This window comes from Aquila chrysaetos, chromosome 19 (genome assembly GCF_900496995.4).
Source record: "Aquila chrysaetos chrysaetos chromosome 19, bAquChr1.4, whole genome shotgun sequence".
Classification (NCBI taxonomy): domain Eukaryota; kingdom Metazoa; phylum Chordata; class Aves; order Accipitriformes; family Accipitridae; genus Aquila; species Aquila chrysaetos.
The window spans coordinates 3,192,289-3,218,952 of NC_044022.1; the positions used below are offsets into that span (position 1 = coordinate 3,192,289).

Here is a 26,664-nt window from a genome sequence, read left to right on the forward strand (position 1 = left end):
ATTTCATGGGGAAAAATTCATGCCAGCATCTCCTATCTATAAAAATGCATTTTAGTAGAAAACAGATTTACAACTGGAATTTTTTTTGCATGCAAGGCAGAACATGCAGAAGAGCAACTGAGCCTGATTTTCTTTTTCCAGTTCCATTGCTTGCTTTATATTTAGGCGTTTGTATTATGGCTGCCTAAGTTTTACAACCACAAATGTGCCAAACCCCTTGACTGGTTCATTCAGGTTGAATACTAAGCAACATAAAATGTCTACTTTCTTCAACACCTGCACACTCCATTCCTTACCGTTTGGCAAATGTAAGAGGTGCAGATATGTGTTTTGACTTTCATCCTGTAAACCGAAACTGTTCAAGTGGTAGAGCCTGACCTAGACCTTGGCAGCAAGGAGACGGTGCCCAGGTTTCCCCAGAAACCCACATTTCTCTGGGTGAGCCTCTATTTTCAGTTGTTCCTCCAGTTGCTCTGGGAGCAGCTGCACATACAGGCGGTGCGGGTGCTGGGCAGAGCCGGACCTGGCACACTGCTTTCCATAAAACGAGCCCATGGAGCTTGGTAAAAACGGAGGTACCCTACTGTCAACACGCATCAGTCATCTCAGAGGTTGGGTGCGTAACCGTGTGTGTGACTGCTGGAGTGCACAAAGTCTGTTTTGCTGGAGACACTTCAAAATTTATCCCCTGTTTTTGTGTAGCTGACGTTTATTTACTGCTGCTTTAGTAATTGCACAGGGTAGATCTGCCTCTCCTGTGCAAAAAGCTTTAGGTCTTATGTAGTCCCCCTCTTGAACGTGATTTCCTTCCATTCCCTCATGCTCACCTATCCCCTGTCACCCCCAAAATAAGGAGGGACTATTTGCTTGCCCGGCTGATGATTCCCCCACCCCTTCCATAGGGGTAGGATACATCTTACCCAGCAAAAGCTGTTTGAAAGGGGGAAACCATCCAGCATCAGCTGTGTCCATACTTCTAAATAGTGGAGAGGCAGGGACAAGATGACACAGACTGATTCCTCTCCTCACTGCTTAGTAGTAGCCGTCTCAAGAAAAGATTTGTCTTGATAGATAACTGAAACAATCCAAAACAGGCCTGCAAGCAGATTAAAATTAAAGAGCGAGCAGTCTGGGGTCCAGTGCTTGAAGCTACTGCCTGTTATCTATTTTATTTAGCTGCACAGACATACTTGTAGCTGTTTATCCTCCCTCTGTTAGCAGACACAAGAGAAAAGCATTGTCAGTAGTTGATTTATCCCACCTATTTTAGACACTACTTTAAGGTGAAATGAATCACCCTTTGGAAGTAACTGTCTCTCTATTGACGATGGAGGGAGTCTACATAATGGAGTTCAAATGGCTGAAGGTAGGAAGGCGCATCCTACCTGTGCGATTTTCCTTTCAGTAACATTAGACCTGCACTGGGGTTTTCCTGGCAGAGCTTTCAGTGGCTTTCACGTGGGATTTTTCTCCGCAAGAAGTGTCAGAGCAGGAGAAAACACAGGGCATGCTCCCTATCACCCCATTTCCACCCTGCTTCATCTTCACCTCTCCCCAGAAACTTACCCTTGGGGGAGGATAGGACACAGGACCACAAACCTGGATGAGCAACTTCTCCTGCTGCGTGGAGATGATTAACAGTTCTTCCTGGTCACCAAGCGGCTACACAAACCTCAGGGTCCTGTGGAGGCAGGTGGATTTCTTTAAGGGACTCTTATTTTATTTTCCGATGCTATTAAAAAATACTTCAGAGTCATGACAGTACTTTTAAGCAACAAACAGCTACTAGCAAGTCTCTTTGCTATTTTCTTATAATTTAAAGAACTTCTAATGCAAAATAATGAAGTGTGAACTTTTCTCTTTTCTCTTTCTGCTCAGAAATCGAAGCAAAGGAAGCGTGTGACTGGTTACGTGCAGCTGGATTTCCCCAATATGCTCAGTTCTATGAGGGTAAGTAGGTTTCTCTTCTCTTTGTGCGGTACTGTAAGCACGCTGGGCCCTTGCCAGGAGAGCTTGCAGTCGGCCAACTCTACATTTGACTGCGTTATGGCCATGGCTGGCTGCTTCACAAAGCTTCAGCTGCTGGAGTCATACCAGTGCCTGAAGAAAAGTAAGATGCTTGCCCTCATAGCCATGGGATGAAAAAAAAAAAAGAGGGACGTAGTTTGTGTAAATCTCGAAGGTTAACAAAAACAAGCACAAAAAATTCAAATACATTGGTTTCTTTTTTTTAAACTTCCTGAACTGTGTCTAAAATAAGATTGAAAGCACTGAAAGTTACTGAAAATTTCAGTCTTACTGAAAATAAGATTGAAAACTCTGCAGTTAGCAAAAGTGAATAATCTGAGCTGCGTTTTACATTTGCAAAGCAGGAAAAGCCCATATTTTGGTGCTAACTAAAAGCGAATGGCCACGTCCCCTTCCTAGGTGTAAAGTTCATGCCCAGGGAAGCGGCGTCCCTGAGGGCAGGGGCGAGCGATTGCGCTGCTGCTGCGTTCAGGAGCAGTTCAGGGACTGGGGATGGGTTTTTCCTCCTCTCCCTAGCTCAATGCTGAGAGGGAAACTGCAGCTGATCCTCATTTTCCCCAAACTGAATATTCTCTCCGCCAGAGACACAGAGCCAGCTCAGGCCCGTTTGGGCTTATTAGCCGAAGCGCAGCTCCGCCAAACGCCGCTGGACACCTTCCAGGGTCAGCTTGGGTCTGGAGGCAGCACGTGGCCAAGAAACCTGGCGGGTCAGGGCCAGCTCCGCCGAGAGCCGGCTCGGACGCCGTCCGTCCCCTCGCGTGGGGCTGAGGGTGGCGGGCAGCATCACGCCGAGGACAGCGCCGTGGCTGCTGGTGGCCAGCTGAGGTCCCTTAGGGCTCAGGTGCTGGCTCCCGATGGGCTGCTCGGGTGCCCAGGGACTAGGAGCACCATGCAGAGATGCTCAGGTGGCTCCGCAGGAGCCAGGAGGGCTCTGTTAAGCCCAGCAAAGAACTAATAAGCCTGCCAGACCAAAGCCGACATAGGTGTGTGTCTACCACAGTCCCTGGGTGCCCAGCAGTACTTTTGGGTCTGCCTTGTAGCCAGAGTATCATCTCAGATACCGACTCCCCCAGAGAAAGGAGAGCCCGCTGCCTGCTGAACTCAAAGGGATGTTCTCTCCAAAAAACAACCTGCGCTGGGCTCCCGCAGTTCCCATACAGTCAATATGCACTCTAGGCAGTCTGTGTCTCTGAAAACAAGGTCCTTTTTACAGGCATCTATTATGTCAGTGTTAAGCACTAGTGTCTGAAAATGCTGGCTGCAGTTCCTGTATCCCAGCGTCCTGCTGCGGTACCTAAGCATGGCAGAGCAGTCTGGAGAGCAGCCACAGCGCTGGAACCTGTCCCACCGTTACGGAGCCCACTAATGTGTTGCAGCCATGTCGCTTTTCATCACAAATGTCAGCTTCCAGCACGCTAGTCTGGCTTTTTAGCTAATATTGGGCATTATAGTTCAGCTCTTTTTTTTGTCTTTTTTTTTGAGTAACCCTTTGTCTGAAATCATTGTTATTAGGACCTGTATTAAAAGCAAAAATTGCAGAACATTCCTGTTTCATGGGAAAAGTCTGTCTAGCAAATAACTCATTAAGTCAGTGTGATAGGAATGGAGAACCTTGTTGCTCATGTGGATAAAGAAAGTGTGTTGGTAATTCCCTAATCTCATTCATTTGTGCTAAGCGCTAGAAAGAGCAGCTAACAATTAAGTATCTTATTAAAGCCAAAATGAAATAATCTTGCTCTCTTTTTGGTGCACAGGACGTTCAACTGTACCTTTAACAGGAAAAAAAAAAAAAGAAATTGACTGAAAGGGTCACAGATAGAGCTGGAAGGGAACCAGAGCTGAGTGAAATCCGTCATACTAGATTTCAGTGAGCAAGCACATGCAAAGCATTTTAAATGTAGACAATGTATTTTCATTTGAATAGCAAGCAGTCATCTTCATATTGTTTCTCCTTTTATAGACTCCCAGTTTCCCATTGACATTGCTGCAGTAAAGAAAGATCATGATTTTCTTGACAAGGACCTTGTAGAACCTCTTTGCAGGTAAATAACAAAGTTTCTTTTCTGATAATTTAACATGAGCTGATTTTATTATTGTTAGCATAGCAGCAGAAGCAGCAGCAGAGATGTTTGCTTGTCTACGTGAATTAAGCAATGATATCTATAATGCTACCCTTCTGAATTAATTTCTCTCACCGAAAATCCTGGATTAGGACCGCCACTACACTCATAGAAAACATCACATGATTTGAGAAGACCCAAATCCAATGGATTTGAAACACCTGCCTTTTAAGAAAGAACTAGCGGTAGTACAAGCAAACCCTGAATAAATGAGAGTCACATTTGAGTTGCACATGAATAAGTCTTAAGTCCAAGCACGGCGTAAAAGATGAAACTTCATTGCACAGAATTCAGCAAGTACTTTCTCTGGCAGCAGATGTGGGTTTCGTGCTGCTGATTCCCTTGGTACTCTCCTTTTGGCACCAGTAACAGAACTGGGACCAGAACCCCACAGTACTACAGCTGCTACAACTAATCACTGGTTTGCCCCTCCCAGAGGGCTTGTGTTTGCTGTTTATCTAGCTTTTTATACTCTGCCTGTGATGAATGTACTGTATTGCATTGCTCAAGTACTGTCCCCCAGGACTCAAGAAGCAACAATTCTGTGGTAGTTTTGCAAAACCACATTGCAGAAGCATTGTTCCCCTCTTCTTTCTCCTGTGCTCAGCTCAAGCTGGGTTCTGCTCCTCTCCTCTTCAGCAAGGACAAAGGAGCATCTGGCCTCTAACCAAGCAGGCTTTATTACATGTTATGGAAACTTTCACAACACCAACATCAAGATAATTGGACAAAACTCTATTTCCCCTTCTGCAACTGTGGCTAAAGTCATCAGAGAGTATATGCTGTTCCACTGCACATCGTGCTGTGCATTGCAGGGATTAATGAGTCTGTGATGGAGGACTGCAGAGAGGGTTTCTGAGAACCATAGAAAACAGGGCTGGAAGAGAGTTCATCTAGTCCATCTCTCCATCCCGGGAGATGCCCTCCTTCCTGGAGGATCCAGGTAATTCCTGGGCGTAGCTGCCAGAATGCTTTCCCAAAACTCCATTGCTGCAAGACCTATTGCTTCTCATTTTGTCTATTACAGATACGGAGAACAGAATATTCTCTCTCTCTGTGTAGTAGCCTTTGTGTCTGAAGGCAAATCAGTAGGTAAGACCTGGATCCTTCAGTGGTTGCTCTCAAGGATGCTGCGGAGCAGAATAACTGCAGACTTGAGCTACTGCTGTTCAGTATGGCCTGGTGGGAGAGAGTGCTATGCCCATGCCTAGAGAAACCTTTCCACATATACACGCATCCCCTTGCTTCAGCCTGGCATGGTGGAAGAGACACTTTACTGTACTTTGGGAACTGGGAAGTGGTAGGAGGTTGAGATCTCCTCCCCTCTGCCCTTTCCCACAAAGTTGAAGGACCATCCAAAAGTGCAAGTATGTCTGTCCCTTTTTCTTGTGAGAGCAAACAGTGAGGTGCAGTCATTGCATAGCTCCGTGAATCTCCCCAGTCTTTCTTCTCTGAAGTAATTGGCAATGGTAGTACTTTAGTCATTGTCACCAGGCATCCAACGCCTACACAGCTAAATGGGAACAGCTCCCCTCTTGCTCCTCCAGCCTCTCTGTAGACTCACAGATGCACCTACAACAATTACACTAGGTTTATATATTTATGAGGATTTCTTTGTGAGCTGAACAGCTAAAGACTGGGGGTTTTCCTCTTTTATTGAAAGATGAGGTTTTGGAAAATAAACTAGCAGCTGGAGAGATGCACTCGTGACAAAATGCTTTATGTCAGCCTAAATCAAGTGATACTGCTGAGATCTGTAGTACATAAGCATAGACACAGATCTTTCCAAATGATTTTATTCAAAGATAAAGGGTTTATGACTGTCTAGTAACTTTTTCTGTAGTGATTTCATTCAGAAGATACCACCTGTTGACTTAAAGTTTTGTTGGGAGTTTTTAAACAGTTTAGATCTAAAAAAGGAATAACACCTCCTGTACTAGCCAGGTAGAAATGCAAGTATTACATTATAGGTTATGTTTTCAGATTGCAGACTTTTAATTTGCTGTAGCTCAGCAGCTCCACACCTTTAGCTGAGAGCGACCCATAAAAAGCGATTGTGCCAAATGTCAAGATTCAGGCTCATCAGAAACAGTGAACAGTGTCAGCTGCTGCCCCCAGTACCAGCTTTTTTACTGTATTAGCTATCAAACCAACATCTCCCAAGTTTTCCAGTGTACTGGAAATCCTCACAGCTCGGCTGACCACTGTGGCTGGTTTTCTACCTTTGCTTTGCTCTGTGGTGGCATTACTACAAGGTGCATGCCAGTATGTCATACGGGAGCCAGAGGCTATGATGCACTTCCATGAAACAGAAAGCTCAAAAAAAAAGGTTGGTTATTATTTCTGTATGCACCGATTCCCAGGTCGGGAGCCAAACTTTCATTCGTCAAACATCCAAAACTGCCCTCAAAGCTATGCATGACCAAGCCTTCACACTGACTAATAGTGCATTCAGCCCATAGTACTGAATAAAATGGGTTTCTCATTTTTATTTGGAGGATAATTTTAAAGCTGGAATGCCAGAGTGGATAATCAGTTTGAGCAGAGTTTTAGCTCTGAACGGTAATGGTTCTGGAATAAACACTGAATTTCTCTGCTATTGTGGGTTGAAATCAGACTCTCGATCTCATTTTATAATCAGTTTTCTTATGGCATTGCAGTATACAAGACAACACGAGGCACAAATGCAGAGGAACCTTTTCTTTTTTTAAGGCAGCTGGTAGTATTTTAGTCAGAAAGCCTGACTCCCTGTTGTAAAAGATTTCAGTGACCTTTTTGAGATATTCTAACACTCCTGCTGTTTACAATATCATTTCAAAATTTGGCAGAGTAAAGACCAAATTTGAGGCCTTTGGGTTAGAGGCGTATCTATCAAGAGATTCCACTCAGATTTTATTGAGTAATGAACAATAGAAAATTGCCATGCAATCTGCAGGCGAACACTGTCAGCCTGCCAAAATAATAATTGGGCATGAAAATTTTATAGCTGGATCTCTGTGTCGTTCCCAAAATAGCAGCAACCAACTCTGCTCTGGGAACTTTTGTGGCCGCTGAGATAAGAGGATGAGAAGGAAAAGCCAAGCCATGTTGTACTTTTTGTATTCACGTAAATACAGTGACTAAGAATATAAAGAACGAGTATGTAACAGTATGATGCATAGGCCCCTAAATGAAGCTCTTAAAATCTGAACTGTCAGCAGCCTTTTTTTCCATAGCTATTGTCTCTTAGATAGCTTGTAAGTAACCCAAAGGTCGCTGTGTATGGGACATCCTAACATTAGAGTTTTGAAATGATGATTGTATAGTCAGTACTATCTGCTGAGTTATATTGCTCTAGGTGCTGTTAGGAAATAAGCCCGGCTCTCCACATGCACTACAGAAAGCCCTGCTCTGAAGTCAGTAGAATGGCTCCCATTGACCTCAACGAGGGTTGACTCACCTCATGTGAGCATGTAGCCTATAAGATAACTCACTCAGTTGCAGCCATGATAAAAAGTGATAGGATTGGAAAACAGTATATTCTCTTCACGCACAATGCTGGTGGAGCAGGGACATGCCAGTGCAAGCTTCGCATTCCAGCCCTGGCAGTACTGGGAGAACCCTAACTCAGTGTGCAGACCTCAGCAGAGCCCAGCACAAGGAGCTGGATGTCCTCCTCCCAAATTCCACAGCACCAGAAGCAGCCAGCTAGGGGCATGTGTATGCAGCACCTAAACTTGTCTAGGAATAATGATAAAACAAAGAAATAGTGTCGTGTTTCCCTCAGAGAGGAGTTTACGGAACCATATAATGTGTTTGCCTGGTCACAATCCATAAGAGAGGACATTTGCAGATCTGCCAAAGTAGGAGACACTGTGCTGTCCATGCTCGCCCTCCCCACGGTGCCTTCTCCTGCAGCCCCTGGCTGCATTCCCCACCAGCTGCTTGGAAGCAGCTGCAGAACAGGTCCAGGGGAATGCATGGAGCTCCAAGTCACTTCAAAGTTGTCTTCCTATTACCTGGATGGCTCTTCAAGCAGGACAACAGGTCCCTCACAAGGGTTTCCAGCTAATAGATCCTGCATTGCTACAAAGCTTGTATTTTTTTTTAAACACTTCTTAGTGCTGTACAGGATGCGAAAGTCAGAGATTTCCTGCTTCTGAAGAACTTCCATCATAAGGGTTAATAATTACAGCATTGGGGTTGGGATTCAGAGCCGTAAATACCTGTGTCTGTTGCCATCTTAGATCTCCTAAGATATCTCAGACTTCTCCATGGGCTGGCTGGACCAGGAGGACCTGCAGCAGCTGAAGGCCAGGCTTGATACTCTAAGGGATCTAGAATGGCACCAGATACTTCTGTTTGGGAACCTGCATCGCTCTGCTGATGTTTAAGTATTGTTTCAAGGGACACTTTTCAACATAGAGATGATATTTCACCATAGAGATCAGTGTTAAACCATAGAGATAGTGTTTACCTGTGATGGCCTGGAGAAGAAATAAAATTAATATCAGTGAAGCATCTGCTCTAGTAAATATTTTGCAGGCTTCCCCTGAACACTGCAGAGCTTTCCACATGAGCATTCAAATGCATCCTAGATAATTTGGTTTTTATATAGCCACCTCTCTTGTGTTTATTTAATGTGTTTTTTCCTGCCTTTTCTCAAGTCCAGATTTTGTGTTTTGTTAACATTACAAACAGTCAGTCTTTTCCTATGTTTTTAAGCAGTGACGTGAAAGTGTAGTGCTTCTGTCACTTTGACTGGAACATTGGTGACAACCTTTTGTAGCCAGAGACTTTTATTTTTTGGTTTTTGAAAGACTTGCTGAGGACTTGGCTGTCAGTCATCTAACGACTTTAAGCAGATGAGAAAAGCTTTCTGCCACCGCTGGCATATCAACAAGGCAAAAGAAGTTGAAACAGACTGGCTTTCATTGGAGTTGTTAGTACCAGGCAAGCTCACAAATATGATCATTAGTTCTCTAATTTCACTGGCAAATCTTTCCACAGCACTGGAAAAGCCCCAGAAAGCATGTCGATGTTTTGTAGATGGGTGAATTTAAAAAGTGAGGTTGAGCCCTTGGCACCCAGTAAAAAGTAGTTTTGTTTTTGATGGAGCAAGTTCTTCATAGCAAAGCCGGGTTAGAAAGCAGCCAGGACAATGGTGTGGCTTCCCAAGCCTCCAGTTTAAGTAACGATATTCACTTTTATAGAGGTGACCTCTCAGTGCCTGCTGAAATGATCTCACTCTTGGGTGATGTTAGCAGGAAAGCGATGGCTTTGGACGGTCTTGTTGGTTCAATCAAATGTGTTCTGCACCTTTCCGTGCTGAAGAAGCAGCCCTTAATAAACATGCCACGACACTTTCTGCTGTTGGCTGGACACGTACAGAGGTACCTGGGTGCAAACAGGGCGAAGGGTACACCAAGGGCTGTTGTTTCCTTGTTCTCCCATTCCTGAAGCATGTGGCTTGCTCTTTGGTTTTTAGACGGCTAGCGATACCATAGTGAATGGAAGGAGCAATGGTCACTGTATTTAGAATGTTTTCTTCTACATCTTCTCCTTAACAACTGCAAGTAGGCAGTAAGTATAGAGGGGTTTTTTTATAAACTTGAGGAAGCAGTTGCAGAGAACACCTGCCAGCCTCTTTCTCAGGAGAGTTTCTTGGGTGCCTACTCTCATGGAGGTGAGAGAGGTGGAGACGATGGCTTAGTTTTCAGAGTTGACGAGCAGCTTGAAAGGACACAGTGGTTTCTCAGGATTTCTGAGCCTCCGGGCCTGAATTTAGCTGGCGCCTGTCCCCTGGTCAGCTTTGCAGGACACGTTTAGGTCAAGGAAGCAGGAGGCACTTCCCCATCCCTGGTCTGGCCGCTCACCACGTAAAGGTGTGAGGACGTGGCGGCAGCTTGATTCAGATACGCAGCCGTGAGCGCTCCGGCGGCGCGCAGCGGCGCGTGGGTGGGGAAACGCGGCTACAAACTCATCCCTTCAGCACGGGCCAGCGAATGCAGAGGTGCAGGGACGCCGGTCCGAGCCTCCGGTTCACCTCTCACGGGGGGCTGTCCCCAAGGATGGAAAGTTGCGCTGGAGTCCTTTGAAAATGTGTCTGTGCCTCTGTGTATTTGGAATTGATATCGATACGCAAATGTAAACATTTTGCACTCAAAAGAAGTGCTGAACATTACTCATCCCCGGGGCCCCAAGAAAATACAACTTTGGGTTGAGAAATTCCATGTTTGGGCAAAAGATGAGCTTTGCAATAATAGATGTAATCCCAGAGGAGAATTTGTGGGCAGAAAGCTGAAGATATAGTTACAGAGCCACAAAGCCTGAAATTTATTTTGAGAACATTACTATCATGTATGCAAGGTGTGCTTGTGCATGCATTATACTCACATTAATATGATAAGCACAGGACTTTTCTGATATGGCATAACGGGTTTATTGGCTTGAGTTAGGGTGGAGTATTTTAGCCACAAATGAGCAGGTGATATTTTGTGAGGGAATTTTTTTTAAGGAAGATCCACATTTGCCTGGCTGGTTCTTTATTAGTGGTGGCAATTTGAAAGGATTTCTAATATAAGTTCCGGGGAGGTATATGTTAATGCCATAATGTTCTTATGCTATGTGAGAGCTTATGTCATTGATGTGATGCTTTTTTTTCATGTGTCCTTGTAACTTATCACAAACATTTCAAATGTTATCAGTTCTGGAGATTTGCGGCCTCTTCCTGAGACCCAGAAGCAACAGGGGCAGCTCTTGCTGCAAAGACACAGGGGATGCAGGCAGCCAACAGAAGAGTGTTGTGGGCACATGGCTCTCTCACTCTGCCTCTCTTTATTTTGAAATTCAGCCCTAAATCTGGAAAATATTCAAAGTCAAACGTATTTAACTCTGAGCTTCTGCTTTTAGAAGATGGATGGTTTCATGAATCAGGACCTTTAAGTATAAATAAATATTAATCAATTATGATTAGCACGGTAGGTTCTCTATTGAAAGAGCATGTTTTCTTGTCCTCTGACTGTCTCTGCACATGGGCGCACACACACACACATTCAATTTCCATCTTTATCAGATTGTCATTTCAACGCCCTATCATCATGGGATAGCCTTGGATTTAAGGAGCAGAAGCCTTACAGAGTCCCTGGTAACATCATTATGAACATGGTCAAAAATAACTAAAAATATTTATTTAAAGATGTTAGATTTGTTACGCTTTGGGTCTGCTAACCTATCTGTAAGATTCACAGGTATGGGAAAGGAACTATTGGCTGTGAAGAAACATTTAACTAACTGCTAAAAGTTCTTCTTTATGTCAGTTTTTTAAAGGAGGTGCTAACTGCCTAAAGTGAGGAACTGCATCTTTTTCTTTTGTCTTTCACCAGTGCTTTGAAATCCCCCTTTTAGACTAATTATGTTAGAGTCCTGCAGAAGGCAGCTCACCTCCCTCTTCTCTTGTCCTTTCCCCAGCTATCAGAGGTGTTTGTTTATACCTGTTTCCTTTGCTGAGTACTTAAATGTCTATGAATTAAAAGGCAATGCATAAAACGTCACTATCAAGTAATATGAAGCTAAGATTCCCTTTTAATGCAGTGGTCTTATAGCCTGGAATAAAATGACCAGTATCATTTCTGAAGCCTGTTGTATGGAGTTGGCACCCTACAGGCAGATAAGAGAAAAGCTTTTGAACTTAGGAAAAGTCATGCCCTTTAATCAGAGGCTGCTAATCTTTTGAATTTGCTTTGCCCTGTAGACGACTGAACACACTGAACAAGTGCGCCTCAATGAAACTCGATGTGAACTTCCAAAGAAAAAAGGTAAGGAAACTTCATGAAATGTGCTGGCTTTGCCCTGGCTTTTGTGATAAGACCTCCCCAATTTAGCCTTTAAGTCAGTAATGCTCTTAAAAGTAAGTTAAGTGTATTTGACTTTCAACAATGTGTGTCAGCATTATCTGGACGCATGATAATGTGAATTGCTGAATCTCGAAATTATAAATAAAATAGAAAAAAACCGTGACTAATACAGCAGGAACAATACTATGTGTGTTAAAAGGGCACACACAGTACTTAAAACTTTACGTATGTGCAATTCAAGTTAGCGCGTGAAAAGACAGTGTGGTTTCATTAGGCTGGCTTGTTTGCCAATGCCATGTGAGTACACAATGGAAAATCCTGCTTGGAAAAAATGGAAGCTGCTCAGATGAAAACAATAGCTTTTCTTTATTTCTTGTACTGACTTATTCCCAGTTAAGAATATGAAAATAAACTCTGTCATCCTTACAAGCTCCTGTGTAACATGGGAATTATTTGAGCTTAAAGGCTTTTGGTGAGGACTGCAGAAACTGCCCATTGATTTTGAGAGTTTTGTAACAAGTCTAGCGTTAACTGTTTAACGTTTGGTTTTCTGGTCACAAATTCCCCCAAGCCCTTCAGCAGTGTACCGTGGTAGTTGTCGACTCTGAGAAATCTTGGTGTCTGTTTTTCCTTCCTTAGAGTGTTTGTCTAATGCTTTTTCAAAACTACCTCTGAGAGTTGCATTTTTGGTGTCCTTGCAGATTCAGTCTACTCACTGTTTGAGGGAACTTGAACAAAGAGTGGTTTTAATGTCCAGATATTCTGCCTTTGGCACATGCCCATTTGTTCCTCTGTGTAGGTAGCCTCTCTAGCTTGCATTTTGTCCATTCACTGGGGCTGTGGGGACCTCTTCTCTTCAATCCTTCAGACCTGATGGGTTTTTCTTGTCTTTGATAAGTGCCAACACTTTCCACATCAAACACTCCCATCGTACCTGAGAGAGGGAACAGTAAAATCCCCTGACTACTCAATAACTTTATGATTTGGGCAGGTAGGTGCTATAGGAAGAGGCTGAGGTCCTTCAGCAAAAACTAACTCAATTGATAGTGTCGTTGACCTGCTTGGAGTGGTGTCTGGTTTGCGTACATGAGCTCGTGTACTTGTGTTCAAGCAGAGATACTGGAGCTGCACAAGAGACAGAATTATAAAAAGCAAAATATAGGTGAACGCTGATTGTCCTCTGGAAATTTTGTTTAGTTCCTGTCCTTATTCTCTTCAACAAGTATTTTGGGTTTGGTGTGAGGTTTGTAGGCTTGCTTGCTTGCTTCTTTAAGTGTCTGATTATGTTGGGTTAAAAAAAGGAGGATTTTCTTGTTATCTTTGTTTTTTATTAATTTTTGCTACCATTCCTCCCTGTTCTGAATGGATTGAAGCCCTCATCTGCTCTCCTTGCAGATGACCACTAATTTGCTATGGAAGTGAGACTGCCTTACGTGGTAGTCTTTCAGGGGGACAGAAGTTAGTTGGGTCCATACCTGCATGAGGTGAGGGAGAAGCAGAATACAGAAAAACATAGAGAAAGAGGGGATGAAGGATATTTGGGGTGACAGATACAGAGGAACTGAAAGTAGAAGAGAATGTGGGGGAGAGAAAAGGAGGGAGGAGAGACTGCTGACAGGAGGAAATGTAAATGCAAGTGTAAAAGCTGGAAATTGGGTCTGGAATTGAGCACCGAACCAGGTAAACTTTTTTGCTGTAGATGCTGCCTTTCCTAATAGTCTCTATGGTGATCCGAACAATGAAATGCAAAATCAGCTTGCTTTGGAGATTCAGCATAACAGGTTTGCACAGGACTAGCACAGCTGCTTGAGTGATTCATCGAAATACGGACAAGAGAGCTGCCAGGCAAGGTTACTGTGAAAGCCAGCACGGCGTGAGCGTTCCCCGCTGCCCACTCTCCCACCCGAACCACTCACGCTGTGGGCTGCTCTCTTCCCCTTGGCTCCATCGAGATGCATACAGAAATCCTTGTATATGTGTTGCAAATATGTCCGTAAGCAATTTGGACAGACAGAGATTAGTCTTTGGATTAACTGCCTTCTGCAGCTGTCGATTTATGAGAATTCCTGCCCCCAGCTGGAAAAATGTGGCAGAATTCCACTGCAAATAAACCAACTTTTTGCCTTTTGTTAGCATCCGTCTGTATCTCAGGCAAGTACACCCTCAGTGAAAAAGCTGTAATATTTTAAATCAACTGTGACAAATCTGTGAATCAAAACCTCTTTCTCTTTGGCAAATGTTATCAGTCACTCCTGAAGAAACTTGCCCCTTCTCGTCTTCCCAAACATAATGGTATTAAATGGGCTTTTGAATATGCTCCAAAGCCATGCACTTGATTTCACCCTAGGTCAGTCGAAGTATACAGTCACTGCTCCAAGATGTCTGCTCCACCTGTGTAAAATGAATCGTTGCTTTCAGACCTACTCTTGATCCACTGTCCCCATAGCTGGTGACGCCTCGGTTGGCAAAGTGCTCTCTGCATTTTTTTTAGGACAGTCTCGTTTGTCAGGGCACTCTGATATCTAAGAACAGTGGGTCATTCAGGATGTTCGTGGCTCCCAGAATTTCTACTGATTCCATCAGAAGAAAAGCACATTATGTCACAGGACTCAGAGTGCAGCCGACTTTGGATTGAGTCACCATGGCAGCATTTCAGTATCCAGATACTTCATTTGTCTGATTTCACTTCTGATGAAACACAAGCATGTTTCATTACCAATTAAAAAAAAAACAAAACACTAAACTTTTTTTTATTGAGCTGCAAATTTCAACACCCAAAACCCTCTGTATTTTCTGAGTGGTTCTTGGGCAGAATGTAATGCTATCTTTGTTGTGGTTAGAGGCAAAACTTGTTTACTACCAATATCCATTTCTGTTCATCTCTCTCAAAAAAAAATCTCAAAACTTACTTTCCTCTAAAAATGATTTAAAGTATATTCGCCACTGAATTTATGTTTATTTCTGTCTCTTACTCTGTGCTCTCCTCTTGGTGTGTTTCACAATGTCTCTACCACTTGGCTAGTTTAATCGATTCCAGCTTGTAGAAAATACAGGCTAAATCCTGTCAGTTCATACAGTAATGTGAGTGCAGCTACAGGGATTTGTGTCAGCCAGGAATCTTCTTTAAGGTCCCTTTGGCATATTGGGATGTACAACAAATAAAAAAAAATATATTTTTATCCTATTGGCTGGTGCCATCAACGCTTCAGCAGTGGTATGCTTTGTAGATATAATTACTGCTACTAAATATTTAAAAGTACGTACCCGTGCGGTTTTTAAAATATCCACTTTGTGGCACTACTAAGACCACAACAGATGAATTTTTAAGTGCCTGAGTCTGTGCAGTCCTTCGCTCTGTATATGCATACAGCAAACTGTGGAGCTAAAATGAAGGTAGAGCTGTCTGATATGCCATTGCTTCCCCGCAGACAAAACGGCCAAAGCAGCGTTAGGCTTTTCTAGGCCGTTTCCTGACGCTTCACTAACTGCTTAATTTTTCTCTCTAGCTAGCCACAGAACTAAGATCTCCATTCATTCCTGTGAACTAACATCAGCTGCGGGAGCACTGCACACCTCAACGTTAACAGATAAAAGAGGAATGACTAAACCCTGGATTTCATAGCTATATTTTAGTTTATGGTTTGGACATGATCTAAAACATCTGGCTGACTAGAAGTGATAAACTGGCAAAAGTTTATGGCATTAGTGAGACCTGGCACACTACTGATCCCAATCTCCATCTTTTGAGGTTTCGCATTATTTAAGTTTTGGGCGTTCTTGTAAAATTTGGTTTACATTTTTCAATTAGACAGGCCAGCGGAGATCTAGTCAGAGATGGGATATAACTTTACCATCAAAACTTCATAGAAAAATACTTCTAATAATAGACTTTTAAAATGAGAATTTTTCCAGTCCCAAAATAGCCTTTCTGGTTTAGCACCTCATTTTAGTCTGACAGCCTGTCATATTTTACTGCCTTCATACTGCTTCCAAGAATGTGAAGAGCTGTTTGGATGTCATGTAGGTGAAGTTAGTTTGTTCTGCTTTAAAACAAATGTACAAGAATAATGCAGTATAAACCTGGTTCAAAGTCAGGGGAAGGATACTCATTAGCAGCTGTGGGTTTCGTTCACATCCCTAGAGAACAGCGAGTTCGACACCGCGTGCTTTATGCTGAAGATGTATCTTTTTTGTTGGAGCGAACAGATGAGAAAAATGTCACAGGGAGAGCTTTTTTATCCAGATTTTTTTCGAGGCGCGTGTTGTCTGCATTGCAGAGTAGCTCCTGGAGCTGCCTAAGCAGAAGCACGACCCTGTGTGCCCCAGGCTGAGGGGTGAGACCAGGAGGGCTTTGGGGCTGCCGCTGCCTCGGCAGAGCTTGGGGGAAGGCAGGGACAGTGGTGTGGGCTGGGGGTTGTCGAGTTTGGGGTGCTTCTGATGGCAAAGGCAATGAAGATAGTGGTTGCCACTGTAGGAAAGCTCACCTCAACTGTAGATGCGGAGGACTGAGCCTGGCTGCTCCTCCTCCCCGCACCTCCACGGCTGCCTTCGCTGCCTGCCTTTGCCTGCGTTCAGACCCACCCTAAGTGATACCTCCAAATATTGGGGTTTTATTGTTATTTTAAGCATCGTGGCTATTTATCTGTAGTTACGTTCCTGAAACATAGATCTTGTTAGATGTACCTGGTCTGTGAAGTTTAGAGATGTTTACTTAGTTCTCAGTGCAAAACTAAGGGCAGCACCAGATGTTTGCTGTCTTGGTTTCTTAAATGGCTGACTTTGCCGTAGTACCCAGCTACTTCCCAGTCTTTACCGTGTGTATCTTAACACCATCTCTGGAAGTCAGGATCCCTCTACTTGGACCTTTCAAAACCCTTTTTTTCCTAAACAGTCACTGTGGGCATCAGTCCTACACAGTTCAGCGCACAGGCAATCCGCCCCACAGAAGCCAAGAGACACTGATGGGACTCATGAGCTCCCTAACATAGAGCAGGCTTTTATTCCTTACTTGTTAAGATGCTCGCTGCGGTCTTTACAATTAAGTGAAGGAGGCTGTTACGAAAGGACTGATGACCAATCTTTCATAAACTAGGTTCAGGGAGACTTTACCACCCATTGCTCACATGGAACAGCACAATCACATTAATTCAAATAATGAGTAAAAGCACCTGCTTTTAACATGTGCCACTTGCTGTTTTCCAGAGTGAAGATTCAGATGAAGAAGACCTCTGTGCTATCAGCAATAAATGGACTTTCCAAAGAACCAGCAGACGATGGTCTCGGGTGGACGACATTGATGCTTTGCTTCACCGGTCAGACAGACATGGATCTTCTGGGGACATTAAAATGAAAAATACAACAAGCAGCGAGAGCGTCCTTACAGATCTGAGTGAACCTGAGGTCTCATCTATTCACAGTGAGAGCAGTGGGGGAAGTGACAACAGGAGTCAATCTGGCATCAGCGGTGCCGCCAGGGAGACCTGCGACTGCTCTGGCCAGCATGATGTAGAAAGCACACTGCTGCAAGAGTCCACTGCAATAAATACTGCCCTGTCCCCCAGGGACAACCTGAAGAATGAGAAACCAACACGAACCAAAGCAAAAACCTTTCTAAAACGCATGGAGACACTAAAAGCAAAAGGTGTGCATGGGAAACTAAAAGGCTCGGGAAGAACAGGTCCTTTAGAGATAAGTGGACCTGTTCTCCAGTATGAGCCGAAATCCTTGAAAGACATGCACTGCGTACAGATAGTCAATGGCGATCTCCAAAACATGGGGCAAGATTCAGTCAAAAGAGGACTTTCCTTTTCTGCCAAATCCAGCAGCGACAGCAGTCAGTCTGAAAACAGCAGCAGTGGGGTGAGCACGCCATGTTTGAAGGAACGCAAATGCCATGAAGCAAACAAGAGAGGTGGGATGTACCTGGAGGACCTAGATGTTCTGGCAGGAACGGCCTTACGGCAAGTGGTGGACCAAAACCGCAAAAATGAATTTCATTCCCAAGAGGACTTGGTTGTGCATATTCCCAAGGATCACAAACCAGGGACCTTCCCAAAGGCACTTTCTATTGAAAGCCTCTCACCTACAGACAACAGTAACAGCGTAAACTGGAGGACAGGCAGCATCTCTTTGGGAAAGCAGAACTGCTCTACGCCAAAAGAGTCCGGATTGATGGCTTGCTGTCCTAAAGAGAGCAGAATTAGTATTTATGACAATGTGCCAGGTTCCCACTTGTATGCTAGTACTGGAGACCTCCTGGACTTAGAAAAAGATGTCCTTTTTCCTCATTTAGATGACATTTTGCAACATGTCAATGGACTCCAGGAGGTGGTAGATGTCTGGTCAAAGAATGTGTTGCCAGGTCTGCCAGTTGATGATGTGTCAGTCAGGGAATCTCCATCATTGCCTTTCCAGTCACCCACACAGATCACTCTTGATTTTGAAGGAAACTCTGTCTCTGATGGCCGGACTACACCGAGTGACATGGACAGAGATGGAACATCCCTGAATGAATCCGAAGCCACTGGTGTTAGGGACAGGAGAGACTCTGGGGTGGGAGCATCACTCACAAGGCCAAGCAGGTAGGTAGCAAAATTTTGTACACAAATCCATAGACTGTGAAATACTATATAATGAAGCAGAGGCTCTCAGCCTGGGAGTCAGAAGGTGCGGGGTACCGTTACAGTTGTACTCATCCTCTATGGGGATGAAGACTTCCCAGGGAAGGGTGGCACTTTGGGAGAAGGGACATCCTGCTATGGAAATTCTTATGTGGACTCAATGGAGAATTGGTTTAATAGGGCAAACTAAGGCTTTTTCTTTTCCTCTTGATCCATTGATTATGTAGTAGGATCCTGTATATGTTGTGGGATGTATTTTCAATTTGTCTTCTAAGTTATGCACCCCGGTATTTATGCATCAGTAGCCTTGTGCACTTTTTTTATGCACTGGTCTGCTTTAAAAATGTGTCCCTTTGGACTCAGAGAGAATTTCCCTACCCTGCCTCTGTCCCTTACGTGATGGGATGAAATGATGGTATACAATTAACTTCTTAATAAAAGTGAAAAGCGGGATTTTATTAATAGTTTGCAGACCTGTTTTAAGTCAGAGGGATGAGTTCCTGTTGAGCCAGGGGAGTGTGGTCCTGGGTAAAGGCCTTTGTAGATCCATACTGCTGTGTGTAGTGTGGCTTTGTATGTGCAAAAGCAGTGAGAAAATACTTGGTATTTTCTGATCTGCTGTCAGTCTTGTCACATCCTCACAGAGGATTCTGCTGTGCCATGGTTTGCTGCTGCCCATGCTTGCTCACCACCATCACAAGCAAGTGAACTCGAGGAAACTACTGAGTAAAATGAGCAGCGCCAGAGTTTTTAGGATTTGAGCCAGAACTGATGTTTAGCAAAAGAAGAAAGTGAGATGAGGTTTTTTTCTGATGTATCCAGTATATAGAGAAAGTGCATTGGAGTAAAGAGAAGATGTGAGTGGCTCAATAGCTTGGTGGTTACGGCTCTTGCCAAGGAGACACAGGGTTCGATCCCTTCTCCAAAAAATCCTTCAGTATTTAATAATAGAGATATTTGGAGAACCTCATCTCCAAATACCTTGGTGTTCAGGCCGGTCCCCTGGGAGGTGAGGGACCAGGCATCAAATCCCAGTTCTGAGTCAGGGAGAGAACATTTGAATCTGGATCTCCCACATCCTGTTGGAAATGTGTGGGCTAAAGGGCACAGCAGGCAGCACTGCTTCCCTGAGTACATGGATGGGACCCACACTCCCTTGTGAACCTAATGTTAAAAAATCAAAGCCTGGGCATTTCCAAAATTAAAGACATTGAGCAAATTGTTTTATTTGCCTCCAAGCTACATTTTCTTTCAGTTGACGCACCACAAACCATAATGTTTGTGTGTGTATGTTTATCTGTCTCACAGTATACCATCTTTTTCTGCCCAATTAAAGCAGTTGTCTCATTTTTCTATTGTTTCTTTTGCTAAAGGAGATTACGATGGCATAGTTTCCAAATCTCACATCGCCTGAGCCACTCCATTGCATCACTTCACATCAGCAATCAGTCAGCAGCCCAACTGAATCTACTGCAAAAATTTTCTCTGCTTCGTCTTACTGCCATCATGGAAAAGTACTCCATGTCAAACAAACATGGCTGGACCTGGTGAGTACCATCAATAACTGGAAAAGAGATATTTCTAGAAGAAAACAGTTTCTCCTAATTCTGTTATTCTGATAGTAAATTCAGTAAATGCAGTTAGGAGGAACAATTGACTTCAACCGTAGAATTTGAAACTGTCCCTTTTAATCCATTGCTGCCTAATGACTCAGTGGCAAAGTCAGAAGTAGATACTGGAGATCGGACTTCATTCCTGTGCTCTAACAGAGAGACAACCCCAGACTCTCTAACAACACTTCAGTTCCAGAAACATAAACAGGAGTAGGAGAGAGTGATTAAAAGTAGGAAATGTTTACAGTAAGTCTTCCCCAGAATTCGTTTTGTGATTCGAAAAGAAACAGCTGCTGCTGCTACTTCATGTATTCGATATTGTTTTGTTTGTGCTTTAAAAGAAGGGTTAGAACAGTTATGGGACTTTTCTCTACAGCTCAAAAGATGCAAGCTTTAGCCTAGGCCTGGACCTGCGTTAGAGGGAGGTTCCAGCCGTAGCGGCTGTAACAGGTACCTGGTCGCTCAGAAAGTGGAGCGAAGGGCAGATGGACACGAGTGCTGGCAACGTGGCTCCTTCTGTAGCAACCGGCTACAGAAACCTGCATGTTTAATAGTATATGAACCCTGATGGGCCACACAGACTGAGGTATACCAGAATGGAAATGGGCATAGATAAGAGATTGTAAGTATCTGAGTAATAATCAAAAGGATAACAGAAACTTTCCCAAATACACAGAGACACAGAGTCCAAAAATAATATGACTTGGTATTCACATTGTGATTTCCATGGTCAAAGCACTTGACCAAAATCCCACTAAGTTCAGCTGTAAGCTAGATAAGACAAATTTTCCATTAGAAATGGAAAAACAGATACAAGGGACTACATAGGAGCTTTACCTCACTGACATCAGCCACTCCAAAAAGTTCTAAGTCTAATCTGAGCAAGTTGGGTCGGCTGTCTGTGGTCAGTGGAAAAAGACAGGCAACTCCAAAGGCAGCTCATTCTATCCAAGGCTGAGGGTTTGGGTCACCCTCCAGAGGTGCCTCACTCCACAGTGGGTATAGAGGCAGTTTGTACTGCTAACTCTTTCTAAATCTCCGTTAGAGAGCTAAAATTCACTAAGATGAACCCCCAGATGGCTGTTCTCCTTTGGTGCAGCTCCCTGCAGCTAGCTGACCATGTCTGTACTGAAATGAATCTCACCTTGCCTAACTCCAAATAAACAGACTAGAAAACAGCAAATTCTAGATCCTGCTGTTTGTACAGAGGTTTTCCCTCCAGACAAATATTTCTTCAGTTTGTATAATCAGTCTCTAAGGATTTATAAGAGTGGAACTCTAAATAGCTGTAAAGTTATATGCTGTATGCCTTCAGTAGGTCATTTAATCCAAATTTTATCTCCTTCCCACACAGATGAGAAAAATCTTTGTCACATTCAGGCGATATTCATCCTTTCTTTTTTTTTTTTTTAATTCCACTGTAGTCATGACTCTCACAAAGGGAATCCAGTTTGTTCTTGTTTTCACCATCACTTTTGGAAGAAAGTGAGCTCACCAGCTTCACTTAAGTTACTCAGCTAGAATAAATCATGTAATACCAGGGATGAATCTGGCACATAGGGATTTCCAGCCTTCATTTATTACTGTAAATTGTTAGTCAATAGAAATACTAAATCATGTAACTGGTAGTATAAAAATCATTCAGCATGTTAGAGGACTTTTCTCTCAGATACCCTCTCCACTGTGCTTTGCTGTGCCATTCCTTTGAGTCCCTAATGGATGCTTTAAACCACGTTGGCTTCAGCTGGTTGACAACTGCATAGTAAAAGTTTTCTGTTAGAACAGATTATTATGCTATATCTTAGAGCCAGAGGCCATCTACTTATAAAAGTTGTCAAGAAATCCATCAATTGTACAGATTATAAAGTGTCCATGTATTGTACATTAAACATTATTTCACCATCTTTATAGAGAAGGAGGTGGCCCCGGTTACCAACTTCTGCCAGGAGTGTTACTCAGAGACTGCATAAATACTCTGATCTTTTCATGCAGCCTGTTCGTGTTAATTTTCAGGTCTGTGCCAAAGTTCATGAAGAGGATGAAAGTCCCTGACTACAAGGACAAGAATGTCTTTGGCGTGCCTCTGATAGTTCATGTCCAGAGAACAGGACAGCCTCTTCCCCAGAGCATACAGCAAGCGCTACGCTACTTACGGAACAACTGTCTAGATCAGGTACTAACTTTACTCCAGGGACTCGGTTGATTTTTTCTGAAAAGCCACCCTAAGCAAGCAATGGTGAAGCTTTTTGTACTTGGTACCAGGATTATTTGAAGATTGTTATATCTCATGTTGGGCCCAGACCTCCTCTGCTGATTTGAGACCTGGTGCCAATACTAATAGTTTGCCATTTTGAGATTTGTATCCAGCTACTCTGTTGAATTCTTGTAGCTATAACAGCCCTGCTGATCAGCATACAACAGCCTACCTCAAAGAATGACATGAGATCTTCATGTCTATTGAACCAGAGCTCAGGACTCCCAGCTTCTACCTGTATCTGCTTGACTGTTTATGCTTGACTGTTGCCACTGAGGGTTAACTGCATTCACCATTTCACAAGATACGGGACAAAAGGTTTTATTTACTTAGCAAAGAAAGAAAAGTCCAAGAATAGAGAGCAAACTCAGCAAAATATTCAAAGTATTCTGTTGACAAAGTCAGATATATCCAGATAGAGTTAGGTCAGCAGTGGTTCAATGCCAAAGCCATTACGGTACGTTTCCTTTTATAGTGATCTTAGCTGCAACAAGCCAGCTGGGAGACCCTCATGCTCAAAGGGTTCAAAATGTTTCCCTTTAGCTACAGAGCAGGGGCATACCAATCATAATTTTACTGTTCTTCTCCTAAGGATGAGGATATGTATCTTTATGAACATAGGACTGGGAGAAACCCCCTGGCTGATGGAGTTCAGTCCTCTACTATTATTGACCTGATGTCGTATGACCTCTTCCATAACTGCCTTTACATAGTTGCAAGTTCAAAAGGAGCAACCACTGTTTTACTCTGCAGACTTTGCTGCTTTCCTAGCTCTGAGCACACAAAAAGGGTGGAAGTGGTCAGTTCTGACTCTTTCCATTTTCTGATCACCATTCTGGTTACTGTTCAGCTTGTTTTGTTGGGTGACAGTCATATTCCCCAAAATGGAAGTCTAAAAATTAAATGCCTAGCTGTGAATCACAGCTGTTTCCCTTTACAGCCAGTGGGGAGACACAGGTCCTTCCTATCCTTTCTCTCTGTTGACCGTGAAGAGATTCTGTAGTGATCAGACCTTGACATCTAACTCCTGGGTGTCATAAGTGAGGTGAGATGAGTTCTGCCTACCATACGTAGCACAGGATTTGAGGGATGGGAGGAATAGCCTGTTGGAAATGTATTAATGGAAGACGCATAGAGACAACTAGAAGCAATATATTCAGTAGCTAACATGCTGTGTTAATCTGGGTTTGTGTACTGAGCGGGGAAACCCAGTATAGGAGGAAAAGTGATGCAGCAAGTCTGGAATCAGTGATGGGATTGGAGGAGGAGACACTTGCCCAAGTATGAGGAACAGGAGATGTGGGGATAGGGATGGGCTTGTCAGGTAAGAAGCAAAGCAATAGGAAGGAAGAGAGAAGGGAGGAGGGATAAATGGGAGAGAAAGTAAAAGGGAGGGTAAAACCAAAGAGAAGGAGAAAGCTCTTGAGATATTTGAAGCGGTCAAAAGGAATGTCCATGGGCAGTCTCAGACAAGTTATCTGCTCCGAGAGGGAGGGTTTACTTGCTGGTAAGAATCAGAGCTACGTGAAGGGCCATTTCAACTCAGCTTGAGTTTCCACTCAGAGTGGAATTCGGAAAATATGGAATAGAAAACGAAGGAGGAGAAGTACAGGTTGGGACCATTTAAAATATCTTTCCACCAAAAACCTTTCTGGGCCAGAACCCTCCAGGCAATTCAGCTTCTCTGCTTTACAGTCACTCCGTTTGTTCCCATTTAATTCAAAGTCTCCTAATGCCCAGCCAGAGGTCTGAGCAGCCTCCAGTCTTGCCCAGCATCTTGCTTACGTGTCCCTTCCATGCACTGCAGAAGTGCAGTCTAGATCCCTGAACAGGCATCAGAGCTTCTACTGCACGTGCTTGGTAAAGTTGAGGTTGCTCTAAATCATTGTAAGGTCTGGCTCCTGGCACTGAAATGTCTAAGATGGTGTGAGGAGCCTCACCGTTATTTGTAGGATATATTATTCAATTTCAGCTTGTGAAATAGAAACTGCTTTGCCTTTGTCAACTGCATCTTTATTTCTGTCATGCATCATATGGCTACTTGCAGGGCAGATGATCCACAGCATGCGGATAATAAAGAGATTGAGCCAGACTAACCTCTGATAAATCACTGGATTTATAGTCTCATTGTATTTACAGAATGAGTCTGTAATAGGCTCTGAACAGAGCCTAAAACATCTTTTTCTATCAAGTGAAGAACTGTCCTCTTTTGACTAATTACTGTTTTTTCCACGAAAAAGGAAAATAGGAGTTTGGATAAATATCATTAAACAAAAACAGAGATTGAGAGTAGCAGAATGACATGCAGCAGAAGATTGCGCAGGTGAGATTTGATGTCTGACCTCTCAAATCAGACTTAGCTGGAAGTTTTTAAAGGTTCTTTATGCCAGCAAGGACATTTTCCATCAAAAGCAGAGAACTGAGCCTCTGCTCTCACATTTATCTACCACATGCCAAAACTGCATTTTTTTGATAGAATTACCATGTGTACTTCTGCATCTTCAGCACACATATCTAAGAGGAAAAAGAGATTTAAAAAGAAGAGAAAGGGAAAGGGAAAACCAAATGAAAAGAGCCAGATGCTCTTTCTTGTATTCTCTTGTCAGAACAAAGAGCCTGTGAACAGAAAGACAGTGCACTGGGATGTACACAGGGCACACTCCAGTTCTCTACTTCCCACACATAAATGTATCTCACAAGTGATGCTAAATTCATCAATAAGAAGCCATAGCAGAAGAGCTGCCTCACAGCCAGTCTGGTGTAGCAGTTCATCTCCCTATAAATAAATACATCCCCTCGCAGAGCTGCGGAGTGTGTGATTTATGTAATTAGTGTCATTAATGTGTGAGTTAACAAAAGTCCTATATACCGTACAGTTGAGAATGGGAGGTGTTCTAGGGAGAGGAGGGTCCTACGTGAACTCTGTGCTGGCAGAGTAAGGGGAAGAAGGCCAGAAGGCATTATTTCTTTGCCTTTACACATTTTTGTTGGTGGACTACACCATGCAGAAAGCTAAACTGACCACCAGCAAGACAGTGGGCACGGGGGAACAGAAGTCTGTAATTCCAAACGTGAAACGCACCTTCTTCATAGGTCTTTTTCAGTATTTCACCTTTGCCCCTGCAAAACTGAAGGAAAACAGTGCTAACACTTCCCAAATAAAATACTGTAAACTCACTTGGGAATAAATAATGTGGTTGAGGCTCAGGAATTCTCCCTGGGGGAATTCCACTGGTGAGAAGGACAGAAAAGGGCAGCACTGCCATGAAGGCATCATTTGAAGAATTACTGCTTCCTTTAGAATAAAACACAAACAAGATAAAAACGTGTCTTAGTGACACTGCACAAGTAATCCCTCTGTGGCCCCCACTTTCGAACTGGGGTTTTCACTGGGATTTGGGGGAACTGTTGGAAGCAGAGAGCAGGAAGGGAAAAAAATAGATTTGATCTTGATTTTAAAGCTCTACCAGGATGTACTAATCTTTTGCCACAGCATTTATTACTTAGCTGAGCATAATATTTTCTTGTTAGTCTTCAAAATATAGACCCAAATAAACATAAGGAACCAGATTCTCAGCTGGAGTAAATCAACAGACAGTCACCCAAGCCAAGCAAGCCACGCTGATTTATAGCAGCTGTGCATCTTGCTTAAACTCTTCAGGCAGCAGGGAAACCACTTGCACTCTGAACTCTCCCTCTAGGAAGGGGTACAGAGCAGCAGTGGTTTTAACTCCTACAGTCCTGTCATGAGAGCACGCACTTGCCTACGAGGCTTGTGGGCAAGTCACGACCGTCGCATTTGCATGTTTTCCTTGTTCTTGCATAGAGTAAAATAAGGAACCCAAGCTTTGGTCATGATCAAAGTCCCCTGTAATAGATTTTTATATATATATTCTTTAAGTAATGTTTTCTTTTTACCTAATTCAATATGGTGCCTTTTTAGGTGGGTCTGTTTCGAAAATCTGGAGTGAAGTCCCGAATCCAGGCCCTACGTCAGATGAATGAGAGCTCCCCAGAAAATGTCAGCTATGAAGACCAGTCGGCATATGATGTGGCAGACATGGTAAAGCAATTTTTCAGGGACTTGCCAGAACCCCTCCTCACAAGTAAGCTAGGAGAGACTTTTCTACACATCTACCAATGTAAGTTGCAATATTTTTATTACTATAAACAATTAGAAAATATTATATAATA

At 43.4% G+C, this 26,664-nt stretch overlaps 1 protein-coding gene across 9 annotated transcripts in view; it reads left to right on the forward strand.

The window, feature by feature from the left end:
- Positions 1-26,664, forward strand: part of STARD13 (StAR related lipid transfer domain containing 13) — a 306,300-nt gene that overhangs the window by 265,582 nt on the left and 14,054 nt on the right. For all 9 annotated transcript variants that reach the window (XM_030042603.2, XM_030042604.2, XM_030042602.2 and 6 more), the window contains 7 exons: positions 1,879-1,950; positions 3,989-4,070; positions 11,881-11,944; positions 17,186-18,564; positions 19,977-20,150; positions 22,230-22,389; positions 26,414-26,612. In XM_030042603.2, the coding sequence (XP_029898463.1) occupies positions 1,879-1,950; positions 3,989-4,070; positions 11,881-11,944; positions 17,186-18,564; positions 19,977-20,150; positions 22,230-22,389; positions 26,414-26,612 (2,130 nt within the window). The remainder of the gene's footprint in view (positions 1-1,878; positions 1,951-3,988; positions 4,071-11,880; positions 11,945-17,185; positions 18,565-19,976; positions 20,151-22,229; positions 22,390-26,413; positions 26,613-26,664) is intronic.